This window comes from Sciurus vulgaris (genome assembly GCF_902686455.1).
Source record: "Sciurus vulgaris genome assembly, chromosome: 1".
Lineage (NCBI taxonomy): Eukaryota > Metazoa > Chordata > Mammalia > Rodentia > Sciuridae > Sciurus > Sciurus vulgaris.
The window spans coordinates 123,135,596-123,163,463 of NC_136461.1; the positions used below are offsets into that span (position 1 = coordinate 123,135,596).

At 35.7% G+C, this 27,868-nt stretch overlaps 1 protein-coding gene across 3 annotated transcripts in view; it reads left to right on the forward strand.

Moving 5' to 3' along the window:
* Positions 1-27,868, forward strand: part of ATF6 (activating transcription factor 6) — a 285,089-nt gene that overhangs the window by 184,374 nt on the left and 72,847 nt on the right. For all 3 annotated transcript variants that reach the window (XM_079136634.1, XM_079136633.1, XM_079136635.1), the window contains exon 15: positions 11,565-11,649. In XM_079136634.1, coding sequence (XP_078992760.1) covers positions 11,565-11,649 — 85 coding nt within the window. The remainder of the gene's footprint in view (positions 1-11,564; positions 11,650-27,868) is intronic.

The following is a 27,868-nucleotide window of genomic DNA, read 5'->3' on the forward strand; positions in this document are numbered from 1 at the left end:
ATACAAATATCAGTACTTAAAAAAAAAAAAAAATCTTGAAAGCACCCAGAGTTAGGGTGGAAGTTTTCAATACTTGTGCTTCAAGTATTTTTCCCTTTAATTTTTAAATGAAAGGCAGTAAAGTATGGTGTGGGGGCTTCTTTTCCTGACTGAATTCATGGAGAGTATCTATGACAGCTGGCATTAGTATTTATGAAAAGAAATAGCTAGAGGTCATGATGGAAAGAGGAAAACAGGTAGGAACCAAATTACAAAAAACGTTTCTTTCCAGGCTAGAATTTGGATAATTCATGAGTTCCTATCACTCTCTTTCTTATTCAGACAACTGTGAAGTTGAGAGGAATAGTCTAGACAAATTTAGATTTCCTCTATACGTGTCCATGTTGCTGTTTTCTGTCGAGGACTTCCCTGATCTCATACTTAAAAAAAAAAAAAAATACATATATATATATATATATATGTATATATATATCAAACACTTATAATAGTGCTTTCTACATGCCACTATTCCAAGCGCTTTAAAATATTAACTTGTTTAATCTTTATAAACAATTCTTGCAATTTTTTGTGGCTATAGCCAATATCTTACTGATGAAAAAATGAGGGCACAGAGATTAAGGAATTTGCTTGAGATACTACAGCTAGAATCAGGTGGTAGAGTCAGAATTCTAACCCTGACAGTGGCTCCTGAGTCCATGCTCTTAACTTCTGTCTATGCCACATTGGCCAGTGCTTGTGAAAGCAGAGTTCTAGAACTGTCTGCATCAGAATCACTAGAGGTGCTTGGCCCACCTCAGACCTACCATATTAAAAAAAAATGTAGGGGGTGGGGGACCTTGTTATTTGTATTATAAAGTCCCTCAGGTAATTCTGATATGCATCCTTCCTTAGGAACTTCTACTAAGGATCTACTAGTGTCACTGTGTTCACTTCTTTGTATAGCTCTGTTGACTATATGATTAAATGTTTTCTGTACCTTATTAGTACAGAACTTAAAATTCATACTATTATACTTTAGTTTGCCTTTTAAGCTATTACTACCTGAAATTTAGATGAAATTCTTTCTAGAACAATCTTGACCAACAATTAAGACAGAATTTTTATTTATTTCCTACTCATGCATTGTATCTCAAAAATGCACTTTAAAACTGAGTAGAATCTCAGAACTTGCTGTTTCTTCATTCATTGTGAGAATGAAGAAAACTGCTAGGTTCTGGAAAGTACACCCTGTATGGTATGAAAAGAACCCTCTGGATTATAGAACAGGTCTGTATAGTACTATAGCTCTGTTCTTAACTGGGTTGATAGATGAGAATAAAGCTCAGCTTCCAGTGTGAGCATGGGTACAGTTTGACTGTTTTGCTAACCCAATTTATTTACTAAGGTAGGAAAATCGGATTACTGTAGATAATGATTAAAATTTCAAGGGCATTAAACTTTAAGTGACATACTTTTTCTTACTTTATAATTTGCCTTGGAAAAACCAATCTTTACTAAAATGTACTCTAGTGACATTTATTATTCTTATTTGTTTGAAACCAAGATCAAAATTTTCTTGGAAAGGAAAGGATCCAAATCTGTAGAGAAGACTGGGAGAATATCCAAAACACCAAGGTCATACAAGGAGAGATAACTTTAGAAATGTGAATTAAGTGGGACTCCTTTTATTAATCCCCTTCCAGAAAGCTGTACAATCACTGATATGAAATACCTTCCTGTGCTCTTTTCCCACCCTGCATGCTACTTGCACACCCACATGGAATTTGGGACAACTTTGAGCCTCTGCCTATTACTTCAAAAATAATTTTATGTCTCAACTCAACATCCCCCCACCACCACTTTTTTTCCCAACAAAAAGTAAAATAATTCTCTGATGCACCTATGTTTAAATTTTTTTTTCTTTAAGTATTTCCTAGTATCTCTTTTCTCAGAAAACTTGATTTAATTTGCTGTACCCACAGACCTTTCTCCTTGCCCTCCTATGGTTTGCTGTGGTAGTATATCTGTAGGACACAATTTAATCTTCAGGAAATTTACTTCCTACCAGCAGTGGTGGACAAAGTAAATTTTCTAAATGAAACATCTTGCAAACATTATGTCTGACAAACTCTCAAATGGTTGAACATTTTTTAGTGTTTGATATCTTTCCTTAATAAGACTTTTTTAAAAAAATTGCTGCACTATTGACATTCAACAAATGATGATTGACAACCAGTTTCACGAATCATAACATTTCACACATTGCTCAGTCTTTGGAAAAGCTCTCTGTTAGAGCTGATAAAGTTTTGAACTTTGATTAGCTCCTATTATTGAATGAAGTATTAGGTCAAAGATTTTCCGGTCCTATACCTGTTCTAATCACATAACCAACATTTTGTCTATCAGCTTTCTCTAGGGAAAACAATCCTGAACTGGTTTAGAAACACTTTTCCCTGCAACTCTCAGTAGAGAAGAAGGATTTGAAAACTACTATTTTATCCTTATGAAAGTATTTATAAGAAACCATTTGGACCAAGAAACTAAAACTTAGTTCTGTGTTTTTAAAAAAGAGAGTTGTATGTAACTGTTAAGTTGAAGCTTTCGAAATTACTGATAAAAATGTATTCACAAGATTAACAATTTAGTATGGTTCAATTTAATACTTTTTGTGTGGGAATAGAAGAAAAGGCAAAGGTCACCTGGTCATGTTTACAGCGGGGGGCTTCCTGCATAGCAAAAGTTGAGTTTGCTCTTATTAGAATTTCAAGCTAATTTTTCCTCTCATGACCTTGCTAGCATTATCAGGTTTGTATTAAGTGTCAAAATTTTTCTCTTGTCAAAATATAAACATTGACTTATTCTTGGGCATCTGTTGCACACTAATAGTTTTGATTTATTCTTCCTCTGTCTGACACGCATACTCATGGTGCAGATGCAAGCTTTACATTTCCTTTTATTGGTCTGTAATTTTATTGCATACAATAGTGGCAGAAATACTGCATTCACATTTGCTATTTATATAAATGATTTCTAGTTTTGAGATGAGTAATGTCCTTTATGTTTTTACTATGATGAGAAGATCTACATCATAAGCATTTTAATAGACTTTAAACAATACATTCCACTAAATTTTACTACTTTTTTTTTTGCAATTTTCATTTTCAGGATATGTCACTGTGTGTGTCTGTGTGCTTTAATGATTTAATATTTCCTAACTGACAGTGCTTTAGTGAATGAACACATTTGGTTTCTGGTCTGCAATTAGTATAGGTATAAGAAAAATTTTAGTTCCAAATGTTGTGAATTTAGATAAGTAACTTTGAAAAGCCTGCTTTTTGTTGTCATTGTTATTGTTCTAGTCAGTTTTACATGACAGAATGCATTTTGATATGTCATACATAAATCGAGTACAGCTTCTCACTCTTCTAGTTGTATATGGTATAGAATCACACTGGTCATGTAATCATGTATGCCCATAGGGTAATAATGTCTAATTCATTCTACTATCCTTCCTAACTCACATCCCCTCTCCTCCCTTCACTCCCCTCTGTCTAACCCAAAGCACCACTATTCTTCTTTAACCACCACCTCTGTATTGTGAATTCACATCCACATATCCGAGAAAACATTCAGCCTTTCGTTTTTGGAAATTGACTTATTTCACTTAGCATGATATTCTCCAGTTCCATCCATTTACCTGTAAATGGCATAATTTCATTCTACTTTAAGACTGAGTAATATTCCCTTGTATATGTAAACCACAGTTTCTTTATCCATTTATCGTTGAAGGGCATCTAAGTTGGTTCTGTAGTTTGGCTATTGTGAATTGAGCTGCTCTAAACATTGATGTGGCTGTGTTGCTGTAGTATGCTGATTTTAAGTCCTTTGGGTATAAACCAAGGAGTGGGATAGCTGGGTCAAATGGTGGTTCCGTTCCAAGTTTTCTGAGGACTCTCCATACTGCTTTCCATAATAGTTACACCAATTTACAGTCCCACCAACAATGGATAAGCATACCTTTTCCCCCCACATCCTCGCCAACATTTTTTATTGCCAGTCTGAGTGGAGTGAGATGAAATCTTAGTTTTGATTTGCATTTCTCTAATTGATAGAGATGTTGAATTTTTTTCATAAATTTGTTGATCAATTGTATTTCTTCTATGAAGTGTCTGCTCAGTTCCTTAGCCCATTTATTGATTGGGTTATTTGTATTTTGGTGTTAAGTATTTTGAGTTCTTTGTATATTCTGGAGGTTAGTGCTCTATCTGAGGTGCATGTGGTAAAGATTTTCTACCATTCTGTAGGTTCTCTCTTCATGTTATTGATTGTTTCCTTTGCTGAGCGTAAGCTTTTTAATTTTTATGGATTCTTGATTTTACTTCTTACTTTTTAGGAGTCTTGTTAAAGACTAAGCCAGCATGGTGAAGATTTGGCCTACTTTTTCTTCTGTTGGGCACAGGGTCTCTGTTCTAGTTGAAAGGCCTACTTTTAATTGCTGCTTTGGCTCTCTTATTTTTGAGGGCAAAAACTTCAATTTGTTTGGCAGTTTGAAAGAATCTGTAAGGTAAATGAGGGGTAAAGTGATACCAGAAAAAAAAACCTCTCAGAAATGAACATAAATTAGAGAAAATTTAATGCAAGCTATTTCTGAAGTAAAAATAGATATTGTTTTAATTTTTGATCTGGTTTTAAGAGTTTCTATATTTGAAAATCAACCTTATCTCAGGAATCCAGTGAAAATGGGCCAAATATAAAATGTTAAGTAAGAGGCCTTTGTTGTCAGTATTGTCCTGATACACAAAGTTGTTTGAGCAATTGAGGGCCTTGTTTATCCAAGTCAGAGCTGCTCAGTGTCACAACTGCAGCCTTTTGCAAACTGAGATTCCTTCATTCTTAGGGTACCTCATGACATATTAAATGCTTTCCTTTCTATCAAAGATAAAGGGCTCCAACCCTGAGCCAGAGAAGCCATCTTATGCAGTATAACATGGACTAGTAAATGGTCTGCTAATTAATAAGAAAATTGGTTAAAGCAGAGAATTTTTAAAAAAATATATGTATATACCTTTATTTCATTTTATTTAATTATATAAATATGCATTCATTTGCCAGTTTGCAATGTAGTACCAATGCCTTTTCTTTGAGTACAAATCTACTGTTTAGATTTCCACTTTGCCCTTCTTGCATAAGCTACACTCTCAGTTCATAAACCATAATTTCCAATATCATTTACAGTTGTTTTAAATTAGAACAAGAACTTAAAGATATTTGGTAAGCAATTTGACTTATGATTTTTCCCATGTTTTTTATAGTGGTTTTGCAATGAATAAAAGATTAACCTACTCACTTATTAAGACTTGTTCTCTTTCACTCACTACTATTTTATCAGTTTACAAAATATTTTATTAAATAATAAGTGCACTCAGGAAAATTAGTTTTGGTAAGAAAGCACAGTTCAAGTAGTCATGAAGGTTTGGTATGCTGTAGGCTCTAGTCAGTTTCATAGGGGGAGTTGAAAGAATTTTTAATTTAGTAAGTCAGTTTCTAGTCTATGAGAATGCATAGAATCAACATTTGATAATTCAGTAGGACCTTAATGCTGTTGTGAATCACTACTATAACCTTAAGCTAAGCAAAATATGATCCTCTTTGTTAGATCAATCTTGAACACTTTTTATTTTCTACAAAGAGAAGAAACAAATAACTTTGGATTTTGTGTTATATACTATGGTTTAGTTTATTTTAACAAAATGAAAGAGGGAATTGGAGAACTATAAAAAATAGCACAATTTCTCATGTACAATATTGCATAACATTGGGAAACTGCAATGATGCCCCCACCCTTGTTTCTGTAACTTCTTCTGGGAATATGATTAACAAATCATTTGATATAATTTTTGTCCACATGGGTTCATCCCTGAGGGCATCCTGTGGTATGTAAGCCTTATAAAGTCTTCTCAGGACTCCACTTGAAAATGTTATTGTATAAATATAGTGCACAAATAATTTTTTGAAATTAGTGGTATAGTTTTGAATAACAGTGCTGAAATAGATTTATTCCTATGGCAAAATTCTTTTCCTTCATTTCTTTTTTATTTTGAAATAGTTTTAGTTGTGCCATAGTTGGATTATTTTAACTGATTTAATAGAAAGGAAACAATTTTGTTTAAATTAATCAATATTGATTTTTCTTCATATTAGTTCATTAACAAGGATTTAAGTAAAATGAAGTGGGGCAGCAAGAAGGCTAAATAATACATATGTTCTCTCTATGCTGTTAAAAAACAATAGAACTGTGCTTGATTACTGCAACTCTTATTGAGATTCCTCTTGACCCAAATACCTTTAGTATTGTTGCACACATTTATAATATAACTAGTAATTGGGCTCGGGTTTAGGCTTTGAGTGATGGAAAACCCAAAATAATAGTGGCTTAGACAAATTAGAATTTTATGCGTACGTTCCAGAGGTCTTATGGTAGCTCCTTAATCATCAGGATCTCCATTTCCTGTCTGGTTGCTCTGCTTATAATTTCCAGTTCATGGTCCAAGCTGGCTACTCCAGCTCTAGCAGTCATATCTGCTTTCTAGCTAGCAGGAAAAGGGGAGGAGAAGGAGGGGAGCTTCCACTATTACTGCCTTGAAGTTGTTGTTGCAGGTACCACTTCTTGCTATTCATTGAACGGAACATATGACCTCACCTGCTTGCAACAGAAGCTGGAGAGTATACCCTTATTCAGAGTGGTGACATACAGACTAAATATCACAGGTCCTATTTCTATGCTGAAAGTACAGAAGAAGAGCATATATTGGGGACAAATGGCTATTTTTATGACAATTCATATTGTTTATCTAACAAAATAAAAACCTAGGTTTGTATTCCTTAAAAGAAAACTTTCTCTATAGCACAGTGCTAATATATACCAGTACTGTGCTCAATATTTTTTTTAAGTGAAGTCAGTAAATATTTGTTGATTAAAGTTCCTTTGTTTCTATAGTTGTGACTAATGGAATTAATGAACTAAAAAAGAGTGAGATAAATACAGAGAAGGAAAATGATTCAGGGTTCATTGTTGTGAGGTGCAAGGCTCATTTATTTTGAGGAAGTGAAGGTAAATGTTAAATGAAGCAACTGCACTGTTCTAGCTGTCTGTATGTGTATAATTATTTATTATATAAGATAAGCACTATTAGAATTTGTAATATACCAAATTTGGTTTCCTTCAGTTGTGGTCTTTAGGCTTTGCCAAACAAGCACTTTAAATTGCAGGTTATGTCACATGTGAGACCCTGCACACAATTCCTAGCACTGCTAAAAATTTAAAATGTAGGCTGTTCCTCCCTAGTTTGCAAATCTTTAATGATGAGAGACAAAGCAGGTTAACTAATAATTTGTATGCATGCAAAATTTGATTCTCCTTTTTTCATAATAGCATAGTTTTTTAGTTTCTCCTACAAAATTAAGTATTTTGTTTGAAATTTAATGAAGAGAGATAGTAGGAGATATTTTGTTAATCTCAACAACTTGGGATGCTGAGGCAGAAGGATCACAAGTTCTAGACCAGTCAGGGCAACCTAGCAAGGACCCTGCCTCAGAGTAAAAATAAGCTTAAAGAAGGGCTAGGAATGTAGCTTAGTGGTAGAGCACTAGCATTTACAAGGTCCTGGATTCAATTCTCAGAACTGCAAAAGAAAGAAAGAAGGGAAATAGTGTTTAAAAACAACATTTAGTTTAGCATCTAGATCTGAGAAGGCAACTCAGAATTAAGTCTAAGCCCGACCTAAACCCATGACCACTGGAATCTTAAATGTGTTTATTTTTATAATAACCTTAATTTGGGGCTTACATGTTTTTTTGTTTGTTTTCTCATTCAAATTAGAGACCCTGAAACAGTATTTTAATTCTAGGAATTAAGCTATTTATACTTTTCATAGCAGGAAGATCAGCAAATTGTGCTTTTTTCTTGGTTATATTATCTTATTCTCAGAAATGTGTGATCTTTGTGTCTAACAGTGCTCCTTAAAAATGAAACAAAACAAAACCAGAAAAAGAAGAAAAAGAAAAACTACTACACGGCAATGCTAGAATTCTAACAACTTCACACATCCTTCCTCACCCACTTCTTTAAAAAAAAAGTATTCTTGTGGAAATGTTGTCTTGAGTTATACAAAGCACAAGTAGTTACTGGAAATGTTTTCTACACAGTTCTGTTTATATATATTAATTTCAATTTTCTTTTCACCCTCTAGGTTTCTTTTTTATTAGCTTTGCTGATAATTGCATTTCAGTCACACTGACTTTAAACTAAGTTGCATTGAATTTTTATCACTTCTCATTTTGAGGAGTTCTAACCTATAGCAAGTTTGAATGAATGATGAAACAATGAACATAGGAAAAAGGAAACAAAGTAAAACAAGTTAAACTTAGGTTCAGTTTTATGTATGCTCCCTAAGTGGAAATGCTATCATGTTCTTTTTTTTTTTTTTCCTGTGATAATTTTTGTTTTTGCTAGGAGGAAGAAGAGTTATTCAAAAGAGTAGTTAATATCAAAGTCATAAGTCATTTATAATCAGCTTTAGAATAACTACAGCCACACATACATTTTCCAAAACACTTCAGTTGTCCCCTTTTCCAAAGCCAAACTCTTCTTGACTCATTTATACTTTTAATAATTGTGTGACTAGAGACCAGAATCCTCAGATAACCCTGATTCACTTACAGATGATCAAAAGTTGTTTGTGGTATATTTATTTTCTTCCCATTTTTTCATTGATGCACTATAATTATATATAATGGTGGGATTTGTTGTTACATATCTGTACATACACACAACATAACAATATATTTAGTCAGTATAGTTCCCCAATATTTCCCCTTTCCCTCCCTTCCTGCCTTTTCCCTGTCCCCTTCCTCTACTATATTGATCTCCCTTTGATTTTCATGAAATCCTCTGCCCCACTACCACCTTTCTTTTTCTTTTTCCCCTCTAGCTTCCACACGTGAGAGAAAACACAAAACCTTTGATATTCTGAGTTTGACTTATTTCACTTAACATAATGCTCTCAAGTTCCATCTATTTTCCTGCAAATGATATAATTTCACTGTTCTTTATAGCTGAATCAAACTCCATTGTGTATATATACCACATTTTCTTTATCCATTCGTCTGTTGATAGATACCTAATTGTTTTTTATAGTTTGACAGTTGTGAATTATATTGCTATAAATATGGATATGCTTGTATCACTATAGTATGTCTACTTTACTTCTTTAGAATAAATACTGAGGAGTGGTATAGGTGGGTCATATGATGGTACCATGCCCACTCTTCTGAGGAGCCTCCATATTGATTTCCATAATGGACATATCAATTTATAATCCCACTAATAGTATAAAAGTGTTCCTTTCCTCTACATCTCACCACCATTGTTTGTGTTCTTTTTTTTTTTTTTTAATTAGACCTTTTTGCTTTATACATAGTAGTTGGGTTCATCCTGACAAACTCATACATGCATGCATTGTTTGTATTCTTGATGACTGTCAATCTAATTGGAGTGAGATGAAATCTCAGTGTAGTTTTGATTTGCATTTCCCTAATTGCTAACAGTGTTGAATATTTCTTCATATATTTGTTGGCCATTTGTATTTTTCTTTTGAGAAGTATTTGTTTAGTTCATTTGCCCATTTATTAATTGACTTATTTGTGGGTTTTCTTTTTCTTTTTTCTTTTTTAGTTTTTTATATATTCTGGATATTAACCCTGTTAGAAGAGTTAGCTAGCAAAGATTTTCTCCTGTTTTGCAGTTTTTTCATATTGTTTCCTTTGCTGTGCAGAAGCTTTTTAATTTGATACCATCCCATTTATTAATTCTTGGCATTGTTTTTTGAACTTGAGGAGTCCTGATGAGAAAGTTGTTTCCTGTGCCTATATGTTGGAGTATTGACCCTGTTTTCTTCTAGGATTTGAAAAGTTTCTGGTCTAGTTCCTTGAGTTTTTGATCTGTTTTGAGTTGACTTCCATGGCAGGGTGAGAGATAGTCTCATTCTTCTTACATATGGATAGCCAGTTTTCCTAGCCCCAGTTGTCAAAAGGCTTTCTTGTCTCCAGTGTATGTTTTTGGCACCTTTGTCAAGGATCAGATGACTGTAGATAAATGGATTTCTCTGTCTTCTATTCTGTTCCATTGGTCTATGTATATCTGTTTTTATGCCCGTACCATGCAGTTTTTGTTACATAGCTCTGGGTGTAATTTGAAGTTTGACTGTGTTATAGTTAGAACTATATAATAGTGCTAGACACATATTTATAATTCTTTAACCTCTCCTAATGAGCTATACACTTTTTAAGATCTAGAACTATGCATCATCTTTAGCATTTATTAAAAAATATTTAATGTTGTGGCCACCTCAAAGGGGCAAGACTAAACAGCCAAGGGCTAAGCCCTTGCTCTGCTTTAAGCAAGACTCTCTCTTTTACATATTGGTAATTTGGGATAACATATTAGAAGGAAATTTCTTTTTTTTTTAATTTTTATTTTTACAGACTGCATTTTGATTCATTGTACACAAATGGGGTACAACTTTTCATTTCTATGGTTGTACACAATATAGATTCACACCATTCATGTAATCATACATATACATAGGGTAATACTATCTCAGTCTACTATCTTTCCTTCCCACTTCTCCTCCTGCCCCATTTTCTTCTACATCATCCAAAATTCCTCCATTCTTTTCTTGCCCCCCTGCCACCCACCCCATTATGTATCATCATCCACTTATCAGAGAAAACATTCTGCATTTGGTTTTTTGGGCTTGTCCTATTTCACTTAGCATGATATTCTCCACTCCATCCATTTACCAGCAAATGCCATAATTTCATTCTTCTTTATGCTAAAGAATATTCCATTGTGTATATATACCATAGTTTCTTTATCCATTCATCAATTGAAGGGCATCTCAGTTGGTTCCACAATCTAGCTATTGTGAATTGAGCATTGATGTGACTGCGTTACTATAAGTATGCTGATTTTTAAGTCCTTTGGTTATAGGCCAAGGAGTGGGATAGCTGGGTCAAATGGTGGGTCCATTCCAAGTTGAATTTTCTCTTTAAAAAGGAGTTTGAAAATGACTGCTTAGTGGGTACACAATTTTAGTATATATAATATTATCTAATCTAGCCCCCATCATTTTACAGGACTGGAAAGTGAGACCCAGAAAGGGATATGTATGTAATCTTGTCCTGGATCCATACAGCTTAGTGGTAGAATTAGAATTAAAACCCCTTTTCCCTCACTGCTTAAATGATACTCTTTATAGTATCTTAAAGCATATGTATTGTCAGAACCCATGACTATTCCAAAAATTCTGCATAATCCTTGGTAATGTTACATACCAGTAAGTGTGTATTACATTAATTAATGAATGATCTTAAGATGATTTGTAGTAATTATCTTTAAGCCAGGTCCAAATAAAACTCATTTTCATGATCCCATTGAAATGTCAAACTCAGAGAAAGCCTAAATTTGACCTGTTCTAGCACTGAGCCAGTTGTTTATATATACAAATTGTTATTTGTTAATTTAGGATCACCTACTGTTACCAGCTACCACCCATAACAAGACCACCAGACCAAAAATGTCAATTGTATTACCAGCAATAAACATAAATGGTAAGTTGAAATTTCAGTTTATGAACAACATGAAATTCCTGTGCTTAGCCAAGATTCTCTGGATTATAGAAAAACATTTGAAGTGTTCAGCTTGGGCAAGTATAACTCCATGCATTGTTTTTTAAACATTTTCCCATGATTTTCATAAAATGTTACTTTAAATTCCATTGTTCTTTTTAAAAATTCCTATATTTTTAAAGAAAAAATAGTCCTCTTTTATTACAAAATTGGGAAACAAGCATTTGACTGTTCCACAGACTTTCTGTTGAGAACCTTTTTAGTACATACCTGCAGTATAAGAAAGTCATTGTTGCCAGATGTGGTGGCTCATACCTGGAATTCCTAATTCCAGTGATTTAGGAGGCTGAGGCATCAGGATCACAAGTTCAAGGTCAGCACATAGTGAGACTCTATCTCAAAAAGAAAAGGGGGAGTACTGGAGATGAAGCTCAGGAAAGTCCCTGTTGTGTTCTTTTTTTTTTTTTTTTATTGTAAACAAATGGATACATGTTGTTTCTCTGATTGTACATGGCGTAAAGGCATACCATTTGTGTAATCATAAATTTACATAGGGTATTGTTGTTTGATTCATTCTGTATTTTTTCCTTTCCCCCACCCCTCCCAACCCCTCTTTTACCCTCTATACAGTGCTCCTTCCTCCATACTTGGCCCCTCCCTAACCCTAACTCTAACCCTAACACTAACCCTTTCCTCCCCCCCCATTATTGTCATACCTCCACTTATTAGCGATATCATTTCTTCCTTTGGCTTTTTGAGATTGGCTTATCTCTCACTTAGCATGATATTCTCCATTTCATCCTTGCCCTGCAAAATGCCATAATTTTATTATTATTATGGCTGAGTAATATTCCATTGTAGATATACAGCCACAGTTTCTTTATCCACTCATCAATTGAAGGGCATCTAGGTTGGTTCCACAGTCTGGCTATTGTGAATTGAGCAGCTATGAACATTGATGTGGCTGTATCTCTGTAGTATGCTGATTTTAAGTCCTTTGGGTATAGGCCAAGGAGTGGGGATAGCTGGTCAAATGAGGGTCCATTCCGAGTTCTCTAAGGAATCTCCACACGGCTTTCCAGAGTGGCTGCACTAATTTGCAGCCCCACCAGCAATGTATGAGTGTAACCTTTCTCCCCACCATCCTCGCCAACACCTGTTGTTGCTCGTATTCTTCATAATCGCCATTCTAATTGGGGTGAGATGGAATCTTAGGGTGGTTTTGATTTGCATTTCTCTTATTACTAGAGATGTTGAACATTTTTCCATATGTTTGTTGATTGCTTGTAGATCTTCTTCTGTGAAGTGTCTATTCATTTCCTTAGCCCATTTGTCGACTGGATTATTTGAATTCCTGGAGTAGAGTTTTTTGAGTTCTTTATAGATTCTGGAGATTAGTGCTCTATCTGAAGTATGATTGGCAAAGATATTCTCCCATTCTGTAGGCTCTTTCTTCGCATTGGTGATAGTTTCCTTTGCTGAGAGAAAGCTTTTTAGTTTGAATCTATCCCATTGGTTGATTCTAGCTTTTATTTCTTGTGCTATGGGAGTCCTGTTAAGGAAGTCTGATCCTAGACCAACAAGGTGAAGATTTGGACCTACTTTTTCTTCTATAATCTGCAGGGTCTCTGGTCTGATTCTGAGGTCCTTAATCCATTTTGAGTTTAGTTTTGTGCATGGTGAGAGATATGGGTTTAGTTTCATTCTGTTGCATATGGATTTCCAATTCTCCCAGCACCATTTGTTGAAGAGGCTATCTTTTCTCCATTGCATATTTTTGGCCCCTTTTTCTAGTATGAGAAAATTGTATTTATTTGGGTTTGTGTCCGTGTCCTCTGTTCTGTACCATTGATCTACCTTTCTATTTTGGTACCAATACCATGCCGTTTTTGTTACTATTGCTTTGTAGTAGAGTTGAAGATCTGGTACTGCGATACCCCCTGTTTCACTCTTCCTGCTAAGGATTGCTGTAGCTATTCTGGGTTTCTTATTCTTCCAGATGAATTTCATAATTGCTTGCTCTATTTCTGTAAGGTACGTCATTGGGATTTTAATTGGAATTGCATTGAATCTATATAGCACTTTAGGTAGTATGACCATTTTGACAATATTAATTCTTCCTATCCAAGAACATGGGAGATCTTTCCATCTTCTAAGGTTTTCTTCGATTTCTTTCTTTAGTGTTCTGTAGTTGGCATTGTAGAGGTCTTTCACCTCTTTTGTGAGATTGATTCCCAAGTATTTTATTTTTTTCGAGGCTATTGTGAATGGGGTAGTTTTCCTAATTATTTTTTCCAAAGATTCATCACTTATGTATAAAAATGCATTAGATTTGTGTGCATTGATCTTATATCCCGCTACTTTACTGAATTCACTTATGAGTTCTAAAAGTTTTCTGGTGGAATTTCCTGGTTCCTCTAAATATATAATCATATCATCAGCAAATAGGGATAGTTTGAGTTCTTCTTTTCCTATTCGTATCCCTTTAATTTCTTTGTTCTGTCTAATTGCTCTGGCTAGAGTTTCAAGGACGATATTGAATAGAAGTGGTGAAAGAGGGCATCCCTGCCTTGTTCCAGTTTTTAGGGAGAATGCTTTCAGTTTTTCATCATTTAGAATGATATTAGACATGGGCTTAGCATAAATGGCCTTTACAATGTTAAGGAATGTTCCCACTATCCCTATTTTTTCTAGTGTTTTGAGCATGAAGGGGTGCTGTATTTTATCAAATGCTTTTTCTGCATCTATTGAAATAATCATGTGATTCTTGACTTTTAGTCTATTAATATGGTGAATTACGTTTATTGATTTCCTAATGTTGAACCAACCTTGCATCCCTGGGATGAAACCCACTTGATCATGGTGCACTATCTTTTTAATATGTTTTTGTATGCGATTTGCTAAAATTTTGTTGAGAACTTTTGCGTCGATGTTCATTAAGGATATTGGTCTGAAATTTTCTTTCCTTGATGAGTCTGTGTCTGGTTTAGGTATCAGTGTGATATTGGCTTCATAGAATGAGTTTGGGAGGGTTCCCTCCTCTTCTATTTATGGAATACTTTGAGAAGTATTGGAATGAGCTCTTCTTTAAAGGTTTTGTAGAACTCAGCTGAGAACCCATCTGGTCCCGGACTTTTCTTTGTTGGTAGGCTTTTGATGACTTCTTCTATTTCAGTACTTGAAATTGGTCTATTTAAATTGTTTATGTCCTCCTCGTTCAGTTTAGGCAATTCATATGTCTCTAGAAACCTGTTGATGTCTTTGAAATTTTCTATTTTGTTGGAGTATAGATTTTCAAAATAGCTTCTAATTATGTTTTGTATTTCAATCCTGTCTGTTGTGATATTTCCTTGTTCATTCCGATTTTAGTGATTTGGGTTTTCTCTCGTCTTCTCTTTGTTAGTGTGGCTAAAGGTTTATCAATTTTGTTTATTTTTTCGAAGAACCAACCATTTATTTTGTCAATTTTTTGTATTGTTTCTTTTGTTTCAATTTCATTGATTTCAGCTCTGAGTTTAACTGTTTCCTGTCTTCTACTACTTTTGGTGCTGTTCTGTTCTTCTTTTTCTGGGGCTTTGAGGTGTAGTGTTAGGTCGTTTATTTGTTGAGTTTTACTTCTTTTATTAAATGTGCTCCATGAAATAAATTTCCCTCTAAGTACTGCTTTCATAGTGTCCCAGAGATTTTGATATGATGTTTCATTGTTCTCATTTACCTCTAAGAATTTTTTAATTTCCTTCCTAATATCTTCTGTTATCCATTCATCATATAATAGCATATTGTTTAATCTCCAGATGTTGGAATAGTTTCTGTGTTTTACTCTTTCATTTATTTCTAACTTCAATCCATTATGATCTGATAGAATACATGGTAGGGTCTCTATCTTCTTGTATTTGCTAACATTAGCTTTGTGGCATAATATATGGTCTATTTTAGAGAAGGATCCATGTGCTGCTGAGAAGAAAGTGTATTCGCTCTTGGTTGGATGGTATATTCTATAAATGTCCATTAAGTCTAAATTATTGATTGTGTTATTGAGATCTATGGTTTCTTTGTTCAATTTTTGTCTGGAAGATCTGTCCAGTGGGTGAGAGAGGCGTGTTAAAATCACCTAGTATTATTGTGTTATGGTCTATTTGTTTTCTGAAATTGAGAAGGATTGTTTGACATACATGGATGAGCCACTGTTTGGGGCATAGATGTTTATGATTGTTATATCTTGCTGATTTATGCTTCCCTTAAGCAGTATGAAATGTCCTTCTTTATCCCTTCTGACTAACTTTGGCTTGAAGTCCACATGATCGGAAATGAGGATGGATACTCCAGCTTTTTTGCTGAGTCCATGCGCATGGTATGTTTTTCCCCCATCCTTTCACCTTTAGTCTATGGGTATCTTTTTCTATGAGGTGAGTCTCTTGCAGGCAACATATTGTTGGATCTTTCTTTTTAATCAAATCTGCCAGTCTATGTCTTTTGATTGATGAATTCAGGCCATTAACATTCAGGGTTATTATAGAGATATGATTCAGTTTCCCGGTCATTTGGTTCATTTTTCAATTTTATTTATTTATTTGTTTGACACAACTTGTTTCCTCCTTTATTTGACAATTCCTTTAGGATAATTCCTCCCTTTGCTGATTTGCTTCTTTGTTTTTCATCTCTTCCTCATGGAATATTTTGCTGAGAATGTTCTGTAACGCTGGCTTTCTTTTTGTAAATTCTTTTAGCTTTGTTTATCATGGAAGGATTTATTTCATCATCAAATTTGAAAGTAAGTTTTGCTGGGTATAAGATTCTTGGTTGGCATCCATTTTCTTTCAGGGCTTGAAAAATGTTGTTCCAGGCCCTTCTAGCTTTTAGGGTCTGGATTGAAAAATCTGCTGATATCCATATTGGTTTCCCCCGGAATGTAATTTGGTTCTTTTCTCTCACAGCCTTTAAAATTCTGCTTTATTTTGTATGTTCGGTATTTCATTATAATGTGCCTTGGTGTGGGTCTGTTGTAATTTTGTGTATTTGGAGTCCTATAAGCCTCTTGAACTTGATTTTCCATTTCATTCTTCAGATTTGGGAAATTTTCTGATATTATTTCATTGAATAGGTTGTTCATTCCTTTGGCTTGTTTCTCTAGGCCTTCCTCAATCCCAATAATTCTAAATTTGGCCTTTTCATGATATCCCATAGTTCTTGTAGATTCTGTTCATGATTTCTTACCATCTTCTCTGTTTGTTCAACTTTGTTTTCAAGGTTAAATATTTGTCTTCAATGTCTGAGGTTCTGTCTTCCAGGTGTTCTATCCTATTGGATATGCTTCTATGGAGTTCTTAATTTGGTTTATTGTTCCTTCATGTCAAGGATTTCTGTTTGGTTTTTTTTTCAATATCTCTAACTCTTTATTGAAATGATCTTTTGCTTCCTGTATTTGCTCTTTTAACTGTCGATTGGTGCGATCAATCAATGCTTGCATTTGCTCTTTCATCTCATCATTCAGTGTGTGCATTTGCTCTTTCATCTCATCGTTTGCTTCTCTGATCATTTTAATTATGTACATTCTGAACTCCTTTTCTGTCATTTCTTCTGCCATGCTGTCACTGGGTTTTATTGATGTAACATCTAGATTTGTTTGCAGCATTTTCTTTCCTTGTTTTCTCATGTTGTTCAGGTATCAGTGGACCACTGAGATATTGCAGATTTCCTCTATTGACTTACAATGTCCCTGAAGATTTCTATATATATCCCCCCTTAGCCTTCAGTAGGCTGAAGTCTTGGAGGAAGTTGATAATGCGGTGCTCCACAAGGAAGCTGCCTCTCTAGGAGTGGTGGCCTTCAGGTGGAGTAAAATCCCTGCTAGTGGGCAGAGGTGCCTCCACTTTTGACCAATGGTCATCCAAAGGGGACCTAGGATGTGGGCTGAGGCAAGGCCTGTTTGGGCCTGAGTCTCTGGTTTTACCGTCCTTGTGGGGAAACCTCACCCGGCAGGAAGACTCACCCGGTGGGGTGGTCTCGCTGGTCAGTACCCTCCTACAGGTTCCCCTCAATTTACAGCTATCGCCTCGGCTGGGCTGCCTTCCTCTGCAAAGTTCCCAGGGGCCCGGCCCTACCTCCTGGGCCTGGGAGCCTCACCCTTCGCAGATGAATCTCCTTAGGCTGCCCCTCCTCAGAGAATCTGCCCGCAGTCCTGGAACCTTCGCTCCGCCCTAAGCCTGTCTCTGTGTGGCTCTTCCACCAAGAAGCCTCCTAGATCCTGGGACCCTGCTCTGCACCTAATCGCCTGGCTATGCGGCCCCTCCTCTGAGCAGCCACCTGGGGCCCTGTACAATCGCTCTGAATCCCAGAGACCCGCCACACGCTTCTTCCTCCAGATAGCCGCCCAGTATTCCGGTGCGGTCACTAGGAGTCCAAGAAACTCACTGCGTGCCTCCACCTCCCACCAACCACCCGTAGCCCTGGGCAATCAATCACTCCGAGTCGAAGTGACCCTCCCTGTTCCTCCTCCTTCTCCAGATAACCCCCCGGGTGTTCAGGAGGGGTCGCTCTGAGTGGCTCTGAATCCACGTGACCCGCTTCACGGGTCCTCTGGGCAACCGCCCAGAGCTCTGGTGCGGCCACTCAAGACCAAGGGACCCACCACGCTTCTCCTCCAGGCAGCCCCCCTGTGTTCAGGAGCTGTCACTTTAAGTCCAAGCAACTCACCACTCGCCTTCTCCTCTGAGCAGCCGCCTGGAGCACTAATGCAGTCACTGCGAGTCCAAACGACCCGCCGCGCTCCTCCTCCTCCTCCTCCTACTCCTCCGGGCAGGCCCCGGTGTTCAGAAGTGGTCTGAGTCCAAACAGCTCACCACGCAGCCCCTCCTCTGGCAACCGCCTGTAGTTCTGGTGTAGTCACTCTGAATCCAAGCGGCCGCGCTCCTCTTCCTCCTCCTCGTCCTCAGTGCAGGCCCCGGTGTTCAGAAGCAGTCGTTCTGAGTCCAACCAGCTCGCCGCGGAGCTTCTCCTCTGGCAACCGCCTGTACCTCTGGTGCAGTCACTCCGAATCCAAGCGGCCACGTTCCTCCTCCTCCTCCTCAGGGCAGGCCCCGTTGTACTGAGTCCACACAGCTCTCCTTGCCACTCCTCCCCTGGGCAGCCGCCGGAGCCCCAGTGGTTGCTCTGAGTCCCAGCGCTGTGCTGAGCGGCCTCCTTTACGGCGCTCCCAGTTGTCCGAGTTCACTGCTCCAGTGGGGGGAGGGGTGTCTCGCCGGCAGCTCTACTTCACATAGTTTCCTGAGTTCCGGGACCACCGTCCCATCCAGGACGCCTTCCCAACGGGTGAGAGTCACCCGGCTGCTTTGAGTTGGTCCCAAGTGTCTCAATATCTCCTCTTTTGAATCCTGAGTCCTGGAGCAACATGAAATGCAGCCACCCTGTAGGCCGCCATCTTGAAACCCCCTGTTGTGTTCTGACAGAGATTTTGTAATTAAGTTTTTGGAACCCAAAACAGTTTTCTGTTTTACCTAAATATCGATGAGATTCTAGATCAAACAACAAAATCCTGTTTTTGTGTAATCTATAATAATATTGGTGAGTTCGATATTGATGGTGTAACTATTACATTTTGTTCTATGAGTACTGGATATGAAACAGAATATAAATAATACTATGATTCTTTGAGGCTTTTGAAAAATGTCAAGGGGTAGTGTACCTGCTTATAATCTAGAAGGAAAATAAAATAAGCACAGAAATCATTGTGCTCCAAAGAGAAATTCCTGTAAGTAATATACAAAGTACTAAAGAAATGTGGTGAAGGAGAGATTACTTCCAGCTGTGTTCTTCATAGAGACGAGAAATAATTTGCTTCCAGCTGTGTGTAATAAATGAGCATAGTAGTTATTGACCATTTGCTTTCTCTGACACATCATATTAGGCTTATTATAATAGAAGAGTTGAACTTTCTCTCAAATCCATTTATCTGGCATAATAAAACTACTAGTAAATTTTCTGTCTAATGATTAGAATCTGATAGTCTATGAGGAAGATGGAACTAACCTGCAGTTGAACCAGTCCACATTTCTGACTGATGATCATGATTATACTATCATATGCCTCTATAAAACAATCCACTGCATTTTGAGGGGAGATTCTAGGTAAATTTCATAAAACTTTGTTTTTATAGAACAAGTATTTTTCTTTGTATATTTAAGACCCTAAAGAACTATATAATTTCATGAGCTACATATAAAGACAGCTTAGTAGAAATACTTAAGAGGCAATTTATGGATGTAAAATACTTTTTTTTTTGTTAAAGCATAAAAAATTTGATATTTACACAGTCTTAAAAATATTCAGAAAATTTAAGGGGAAAAAACTGTGATATTAGGATGAACATCTCTTTTTGCAGTAATGCCATACCTCTAAAGTTATTCATGGAATAATATTTCTACCAAAAAAAATTTCTACCTAAAGAAGGACCATATATTCCAAAATTACCATACCAATACTCCAAAGATTATACTTGATAAATCTATTTATTCACATCCCATAGGTATCTGTGTTTCTCTACTTGAACTATAAGAGTTAACTTTGTTCAGATTGTGCAGTGAGGCTATTTTCTAAGTTTCATCAAAGCAGAAATCACTTAATTTTATTCTTCTGATATTGAGTTCTTATGCAAGAGAATGCCTGGTTTTATTTTATAATAGCTGTCCATTTATATTAAGCCAAAAACAATAATATGTTGGACTCTTTTTATCTTGGCCAGGAGACTAATTTTTGAAGATGAGTTTTTCATGGATTTGGAAAATATAATCATTAGAGGATCATTTCATTTTTAATCTGTTCCAGATTCTTTGTAAATAAATTTTTAATATTTTTCCTTTTTAAGATATAGTAAACTATTAGAAAAATTGAGTTTCAAATTCAAGAAAGATTGATTGTGAACAAAGCAAGTTCAAGTACTATGCTACATCCTCATTCTCTTCTCTGAATAGTCCCTTCACCTTCTTGCTCTAAGGATACTTGCAAATTGGAGCCCTGTCTCATGTACCTCAGCACCCACAGGGAGATAGGTGGATCCTTGTCAACCTCCAAATTGTTTTTCCTTCTTTGTCCTTCAGTTCCCCTAACATCTTTCAAGTATGTAATATCAGGTTTTACTCCTTTAAGCCTTATTTGTTGTTGTCACCTATCCCACCTTCACTGATGACTCTTCACCACTGCTTTTGACATCTGTGTAACTTCAACATCACATAAGTTTCATCCAGTGCTTTAGCCTTCTTTTATACAGTCTCCTTTTATTCTCTGCCTCTTAACTTCCCTTCCACATCATAATCTAGACCTTATCATTGACAAAATTACTCTGATGCTGCAATACTGGAATTCTAACAGTGCTTCACTCATCTTCCTCTCCTCCTTTAAAAACAAGTGTTTTCATGGAAATGTGTTGAATTATGCAGAGCACAAGCAGTTGCTGGAAATGTTTTCTCTACATTTCTCCCATGTACATCACAATTTCAATTTATTTTTCACAATCTGGGGTTGTTGTTAGCTTTGCTGATAATTTTATTTCATAGTCACATTGACTATGAACTAGCTTTCATTGGGTTTTATTACTCTCAGCTACATCAAATTCTGCATTTTTCATATAGCAATTTTGTTGAATGAATGATGAGACAACATTGGAACAAGAAACAAAGCAAAATGGATTAAACTTGGATTTGGTTTTGTCCCAGTTTAACCTTGCTCCTTAAATGGAAATAATAACATGCTTTTTTTTTTTTTTTCTGTAACAATTCTTGATTTTGCTAGGAGAAAGAGGAGTTATTGAAAATAGTAGTTACCATCAAGGCCATGAGTCATTTTTTATCAACTTTAGAATACTTACAGATACACACACATTTTCTAGAACTTTTGTGTTTTTCCCTTTTCTGAAGCCAAACTCCCTTTGGAATCTTCTCACATATCCTACTCTTTGTTATTTACTCTCTAACCTTAATATCCACATTCCAACTATTCTCTTCCCTCACAAAACTCCAATCCTACCCTGTTTCTGTCTTTCATCCTTAATGCTCGTGCATTCCTAGTGCATTTCCTAGCCTAGGTTTTCTACTGTCAGTTCTCTTGCAGACTCCTTTTACTGCCTGCCTCCTATCTTCATAGAAGGCACTTGCTTGGAAACATCCCACCCTGGTTAAACCCATCTGTTCTTTTTATGCTTGTTCTCAGTCAGCTGAAAATAACTGAAAAGTATAATCCAGTCAGGACAAGTAGATTCACTTAAGATTCAGAACTGCCAATCATGACTACTAACTTCACTTTCCTTCTCCCTGGAACAAGAATTTCTCACCTTTTTCTTCACTCTCCAGTGTCCTCTCTTCCTCCTCCCATAGCTGATGAACTCACTAAAATCTACTTGGAGAAAATGTCATGATGCAAGACCTATGTCATATTACCCTACTGCCAGCCCAACTGTATCTACACATACAAACTTTGCCTTATCTCTTATTGTACTAAAAGAAAAATCTCTTCCTTTGGGTTCTAAATCCTGGCTTTTCTGTTTACCAAATATGTATTGTTAGGCAAGTAAATTAACTTCTCTATACTTCAGCATCCATCTATAAAAGGAAATATTAGTAATACCTTCCTTTTAGTGTTGGTATGAGAATTAAAATTCTTTAAATAGTACCTATTTGGGGGGGTTAGCTGCTATGGTACCACCATTGTCATTGTCATTATCATCTCAAGTGACTCCTCATCTAAAGTGACTCCTTCCTTTTGGGGCCCTAAATCTTAGTGCCTCTAACAGTTTCAGGACTGCTACTGCATTTATGCCCTTTCTTTCAATTTCTTTTTCTCTTCTGGATCATTCCCATCAACATATAAAATGTCAATATTACTTTTGGAGACTCCTCAATTCCACATTCTATTTCTTTGCTACTCTTCATAGGAAAATTTTTGAAGGAATTACTTGTACTCAATACCTCCACTTCATTATTTATCTCCAATTCTCACTTCTGTTTACTCTTTACCAAGCTTTTTCCCCTTCCAGAGGGAAATACTCTACTAAAATACTCTTATAAAACAATCATCAATGACAGTGTCTCATTAAAGTAAAAGGTCACAGTTCCGTTTTCATATCCAACCTCTTAACAGTATTTGACACAGTTATCTATTCCTTATTTAGTCCCCCAAATTCTTCTTTAAAAATTTCAAATCTGTAGAAAAATTGAGAAATGAATATAGTGTATATGTGAAGACATATTACTTAGTTTTCATTAGTTGTTAACAATTTTCTACATTTGCTTTATGTCTATCTACACTCACTTTTTTTAAACCTTGAAACTTGCTGACCGCCTACCTTTTTATTCTTAAATATGTCTCCTACAAAAAGGACATTCTCTTATATAACCACAATAAAATGATTATACCACACACACAAAGAATATACTTTAAAGATTTTTAACATTCAGGATCCAAATATACATTACATCCACTTACAATTCCGTTTTGCTTTCTTTACTCTGCAACAGCTCCTCTGCCCTTTTGATTCTCTTTCTTGACATGTACATTTTTTAAAAATTGGACTTATTGAGGCATGTTGTATTTACAATAAATCCAACACTTAGTGAGTTTTGGCAAATGTAAGTCATTGCAAAACCACCACTTCAGTTACAATATAAACATTTTTATTAATTTGAAAAGTCCTCTCATACCCCTTTCCAGTCAGTTCCCATATGGGAATATGTATATATATACATATTCATATACATATACATAAATATATATATATATATTTTAATATTCCTTCTTTATTGAAACACTTTTGATTTTTTAGGCTTTCATGATACTATGGCTTGTCTAGTTGCCCTCATGTTTCTCTTTAGTCAGCTTAGCCATTTTCCCCTCCTCTGAAAGAACAGGAATTTTATTTGTTATATTTGTCCCTTACCACCATATCCTCAGCATCTAGAACAGTGTGTGGCAAAGGTCACATTGTAAGATCTTGAGGAGCTATAATTTGTGTTAACTCCTGTAATACTCACCTGCCAGCTAGGTATCGTCTTCACTTTACAACAGAGGATATTAAGCCTTAAGCCATTTACATAGCCACTACATAACAGATCCAGAACTTAAAACACCTTCTGATTAGTTACTATATTGTTGTTTTAGTATTAAAGATGAATATGCAAGTATTGAAAATATTTGGAATCCTAAAATTTCAGATAGATATTTATAACACTTTATCCTTTTGATTATATTATATACACTCATTTAGAACATGTGCTTGTTGAAAGAAAGACTAAGTTAAGTAAGGTAAATATTATTTGGTCATTTGTGTTCACTTGAAAGATTTAATTCTTTTTGTGCTTAGTAACAATTGGCAAGCACAGTTCAGTCTCCTTTTGAAATGTAAAATAATTAAAATATGTACTAGGTCACCTTTATACCACATTAACTGATATTTAGAGTTCACAAGGAAAAGTGAATTGAAATTATTAATTTCCTTTTTAACAATTGTTCTACAAAGGAAAACATGTTAAAATCTTGACCTACAGGAAATTTTAATCCTACCGAACCCGTCAAGACTCAGAGATTTCTTCGACTTGTTAGACAAATGAATTTGATAAGCTGTATAATAATTTATTAACTATAATCTGAAGAATATGTTATATAGGTACCTATATATTGAAAGAGCAGATATTTTGAGGCTATTCCTAATAGCAGAAATTTTCATCTGAGCAATATAAGGGTTTGGGAAAGTTGAATAAAATATATTCTCTGTTTTTCCTGAGTCCAGAAGTTACATGTACCTTGGAAATAAAAATGAGTTATTGGTGATCCCTTTTTCTGACTTAATAGAACCTGTAGAATTTTAAAGAGGGTGGAAAAGGACAAAAAGTAGAGACATAAAGTCAGAATTTATTGAGCACCTGGTTTATGTAGTACACTAGATGGCAATATTTGGGAAGAGGAATTTGATTTTCCAATTCTGCAAAGTAAATTACATTTCCAGGTCAATGTTTGGTCTTAAACTGCAGTGTATGATGATTATACTTTGTAATTTTGAACCTTGGAAAAAAGTTTAAGAATTAACAAAAAAGACTAGGATATGGACATAAAATTAATGCTATTTAGAAATGACCAGTCACATCATTCTATGTTCTCTGTGTCAATTTTATTTTTGTAATATTTTCATTCTTCATTTTTATTCTCTTGATTATTTAAATTTGTTTTGTAAGAACGTTGAAAACAGGTTAGTGAAATTGCAAAGAAAGCAAAGCCTTTCTTTGAGGAAGTATTCATGCTGAAGATTATTGAAATAAAATGCTATGTATATTTTTAAAAGGATTTTAAAAAATGATTGCTTGGTTGGCCAGAGAAATGGATGATGAATTAAAAGCTATTACTGTTTTTTTAAAAAAGGATTCTGGAAGTTCTGCTTCTAGTACTTTAAATCAACATTTCCTGCTTTTAGAATATTTCCATTTATGCCTTGGTAAAATAGCTCCTTTTCCTTCCTTCACTCTCGATAAATAACTGAACAAGAGAGAACATAGAAGAAACTTTTGGATTTATTTTTTTCCACATTTTTTATTGGTACATTATAGTTGTACATAATTATGAGATTTGTTGTTACACATTTATACATGCACACAATATAACAGTATTTGACCAATGTCATTTCCCAGCACTTTCCCCCTTGGTTTTATTTATTTATTTTTTCACCACTGAAACCATTTATTAAGCATTTTTTATCAGAGGAAGACTGTACATAACTATATTTATATGAATGAAACAAATATCCAAAATAGAATAATACCAAATTTAAAATCCATAAAACAACTTAAAATAGTGCAATGCTATACACAGACTTCATAATATATACTTCATGGGAGAAGTGAGTTTTCAACAGAGTCCTGAAGGAGGTAGGGATTATTATAGAGAGGACATTTGGGAGACATGGAGGAGTAGGTGTGTATGTGTGTGCCTGTATACCAGGGAGGGAAAGAGAATGAGAGAGAGAAAGAGAGGTGGGTTGGGCAAAAATTAAGTAGGAAACTGAGTATGATCTGTGAAGCATTGGGCTCTAGTATTTGCTTAATAAAAATATAAAATAAAAATTGAATCTAAAAAGACGACAGACTCCATTGAGTAACTGCTGAACACAAATGTCTCAATTTTTCAAGCAAATCCCTAGACTCTCAGAGTTTAAAACACCAGTTACTCTTGTAGACAATTTTGTCCTGATTTTTGTATATAATTAGCTGACATTGACCATGGGTGGATACCTAGAGTTCCTTCCCTTAGATGATTCTTAACCATTAACAGATACAATAATGCTTGTGATCCACGCCCTCCAACATTGTTATGTGCATGGTGTTCTGTATAAATGAAAACAAACAAACAACAACACACACCTCTGGATCTGTGTGCCCCGATGAATATTATGCTATTCACCCTTTCAACACAGCAGTGCAAACAGTCTCATGCTGACATGAACTCTGTAGTTGGACTTGCTTGCCCATGTCTTTCAATTTATTCTTATCTTTCACATGAATGTGATCTGTCTCTCCTTGTTAGTCTGAAAATTTCCAAATGTCTTGAGCCTAGAGTACTACACTTATAAATATTCACTAAATACTGAGGATGAACTGGTTTTAGATGGTCACTCATAATGTAAACTCAAGACACTTCTAGGAATGCCTGGTAGATAAAAGTCTTCATTCATTTACTCTTTATTTTAACAGCATACCATTTGCATATTCAAATATTTACACAGAGTAATGATGTTTGATTCATTCCGTTATTTTTTTCCTTCCCCCTCAACCCTCCCACCTCTCTTTTCCCTCTATACAATCCCTCCTTCCTCCATTCTTGTCCCCCTCCCACCCCCCATTAAGTGTCATCATCCGCTTATCAATGAGATCATTCCTCTTTTGGATTTTTGAGATTGGCTTATCTTACTTAACATGATATTCTCCAATTTCATCCATTTGCCTGCAAATGCCATAATTTTATTATTCTTTATAGCTGAGTAATATTCCATTGTATATATATACCACAGTTTCTTTATCCATTCATCAATTGAAGGGCATCTAGGTTGGTTCCATAGTCTGGCTATTGTGAATTGAGCAGCTATGAACATTGATGTGGCTGTATCTCTGTAGTGTGCTGATTTTAAGTCCTTTGGGTATAGGCCGAGGAGTGGGATAGCTGGGTCAAATGATAGGTCCATTCCAAGTTTTCTAAGGAATCTCCACACTGCTTTCCAGAGTGGCTGCACTAATTTGCAGCCCCACCAGCAATGTATGAGTGTACCTTTTTCCCCACATCCTCTCCAACACCTATTGTTGCTTGTATTCTTGATAATCACCATTCTAATTGGGGTGAGATGGAATCGTAGTGCAGTTTTGATTTGCATTTCTCTTATTACTAAAGATGTTGAACATTTTTTCATATATCTGTTGATTGCTTGTACATCTTCTTCTGTGAAGTGTTTGTTCATTTCCTTAGCCCATATGTTGATTGGGTTATTTGTATTCTTTGTGTAGAGTTTTTTGAGTTCTTTCTATATTCTGGAAATTAGTGCTCTATCTGAAGTATGAGTGGCAAAGATATTCTCCCACACTGTAGGCTCTCTCTTCGCATTGCTGATAATTTCCTTTGCTGAGAGAAAGCTATTTAGTTTGAATCTATTCCAGTTATTGATTCTTGCTTTTATTTCTTGTGCTATGGGAGTCCTGTTAAGGAAGTCTGATCCTAAGCCAACAAGTTGAAGATTTGGACCTACTTTTTCTTCTATAAGATGCAGGGTCTCTGGTCTGATTTCAAGGTCCTTGGTCCATTGCGAGTTGATTTTTGTGCAGGATGAGAGATAGGGGTTTAGTTTCATTCTGCTGCATATGGATTTCCAGTTTTCCCAGCACCATTTGTTGAAGAGGCTATCTTTTCTCCATTGCATATTTTTGGCCCCTTTGTCTAGTATGAGAAAATTGTATTTATTTGGGTTTGTGTCCATGTCCTCTATTCTGTACCATTGATCTACCTGTCTATTTTGGTGCCAATACCATGCTGTTTTTGTTACTATTGCTTTGTAGTATAGTTGAAGTTCTGGTATTGTGATACCCCCTGTTTCATTCTTCTTGCTAAGGATTGCTTTAGCTATTCTGGGTTTCTTATTCTTCCAAATGAATTTCATGATTGCTTGCTCTATTTCTGTAAGGTA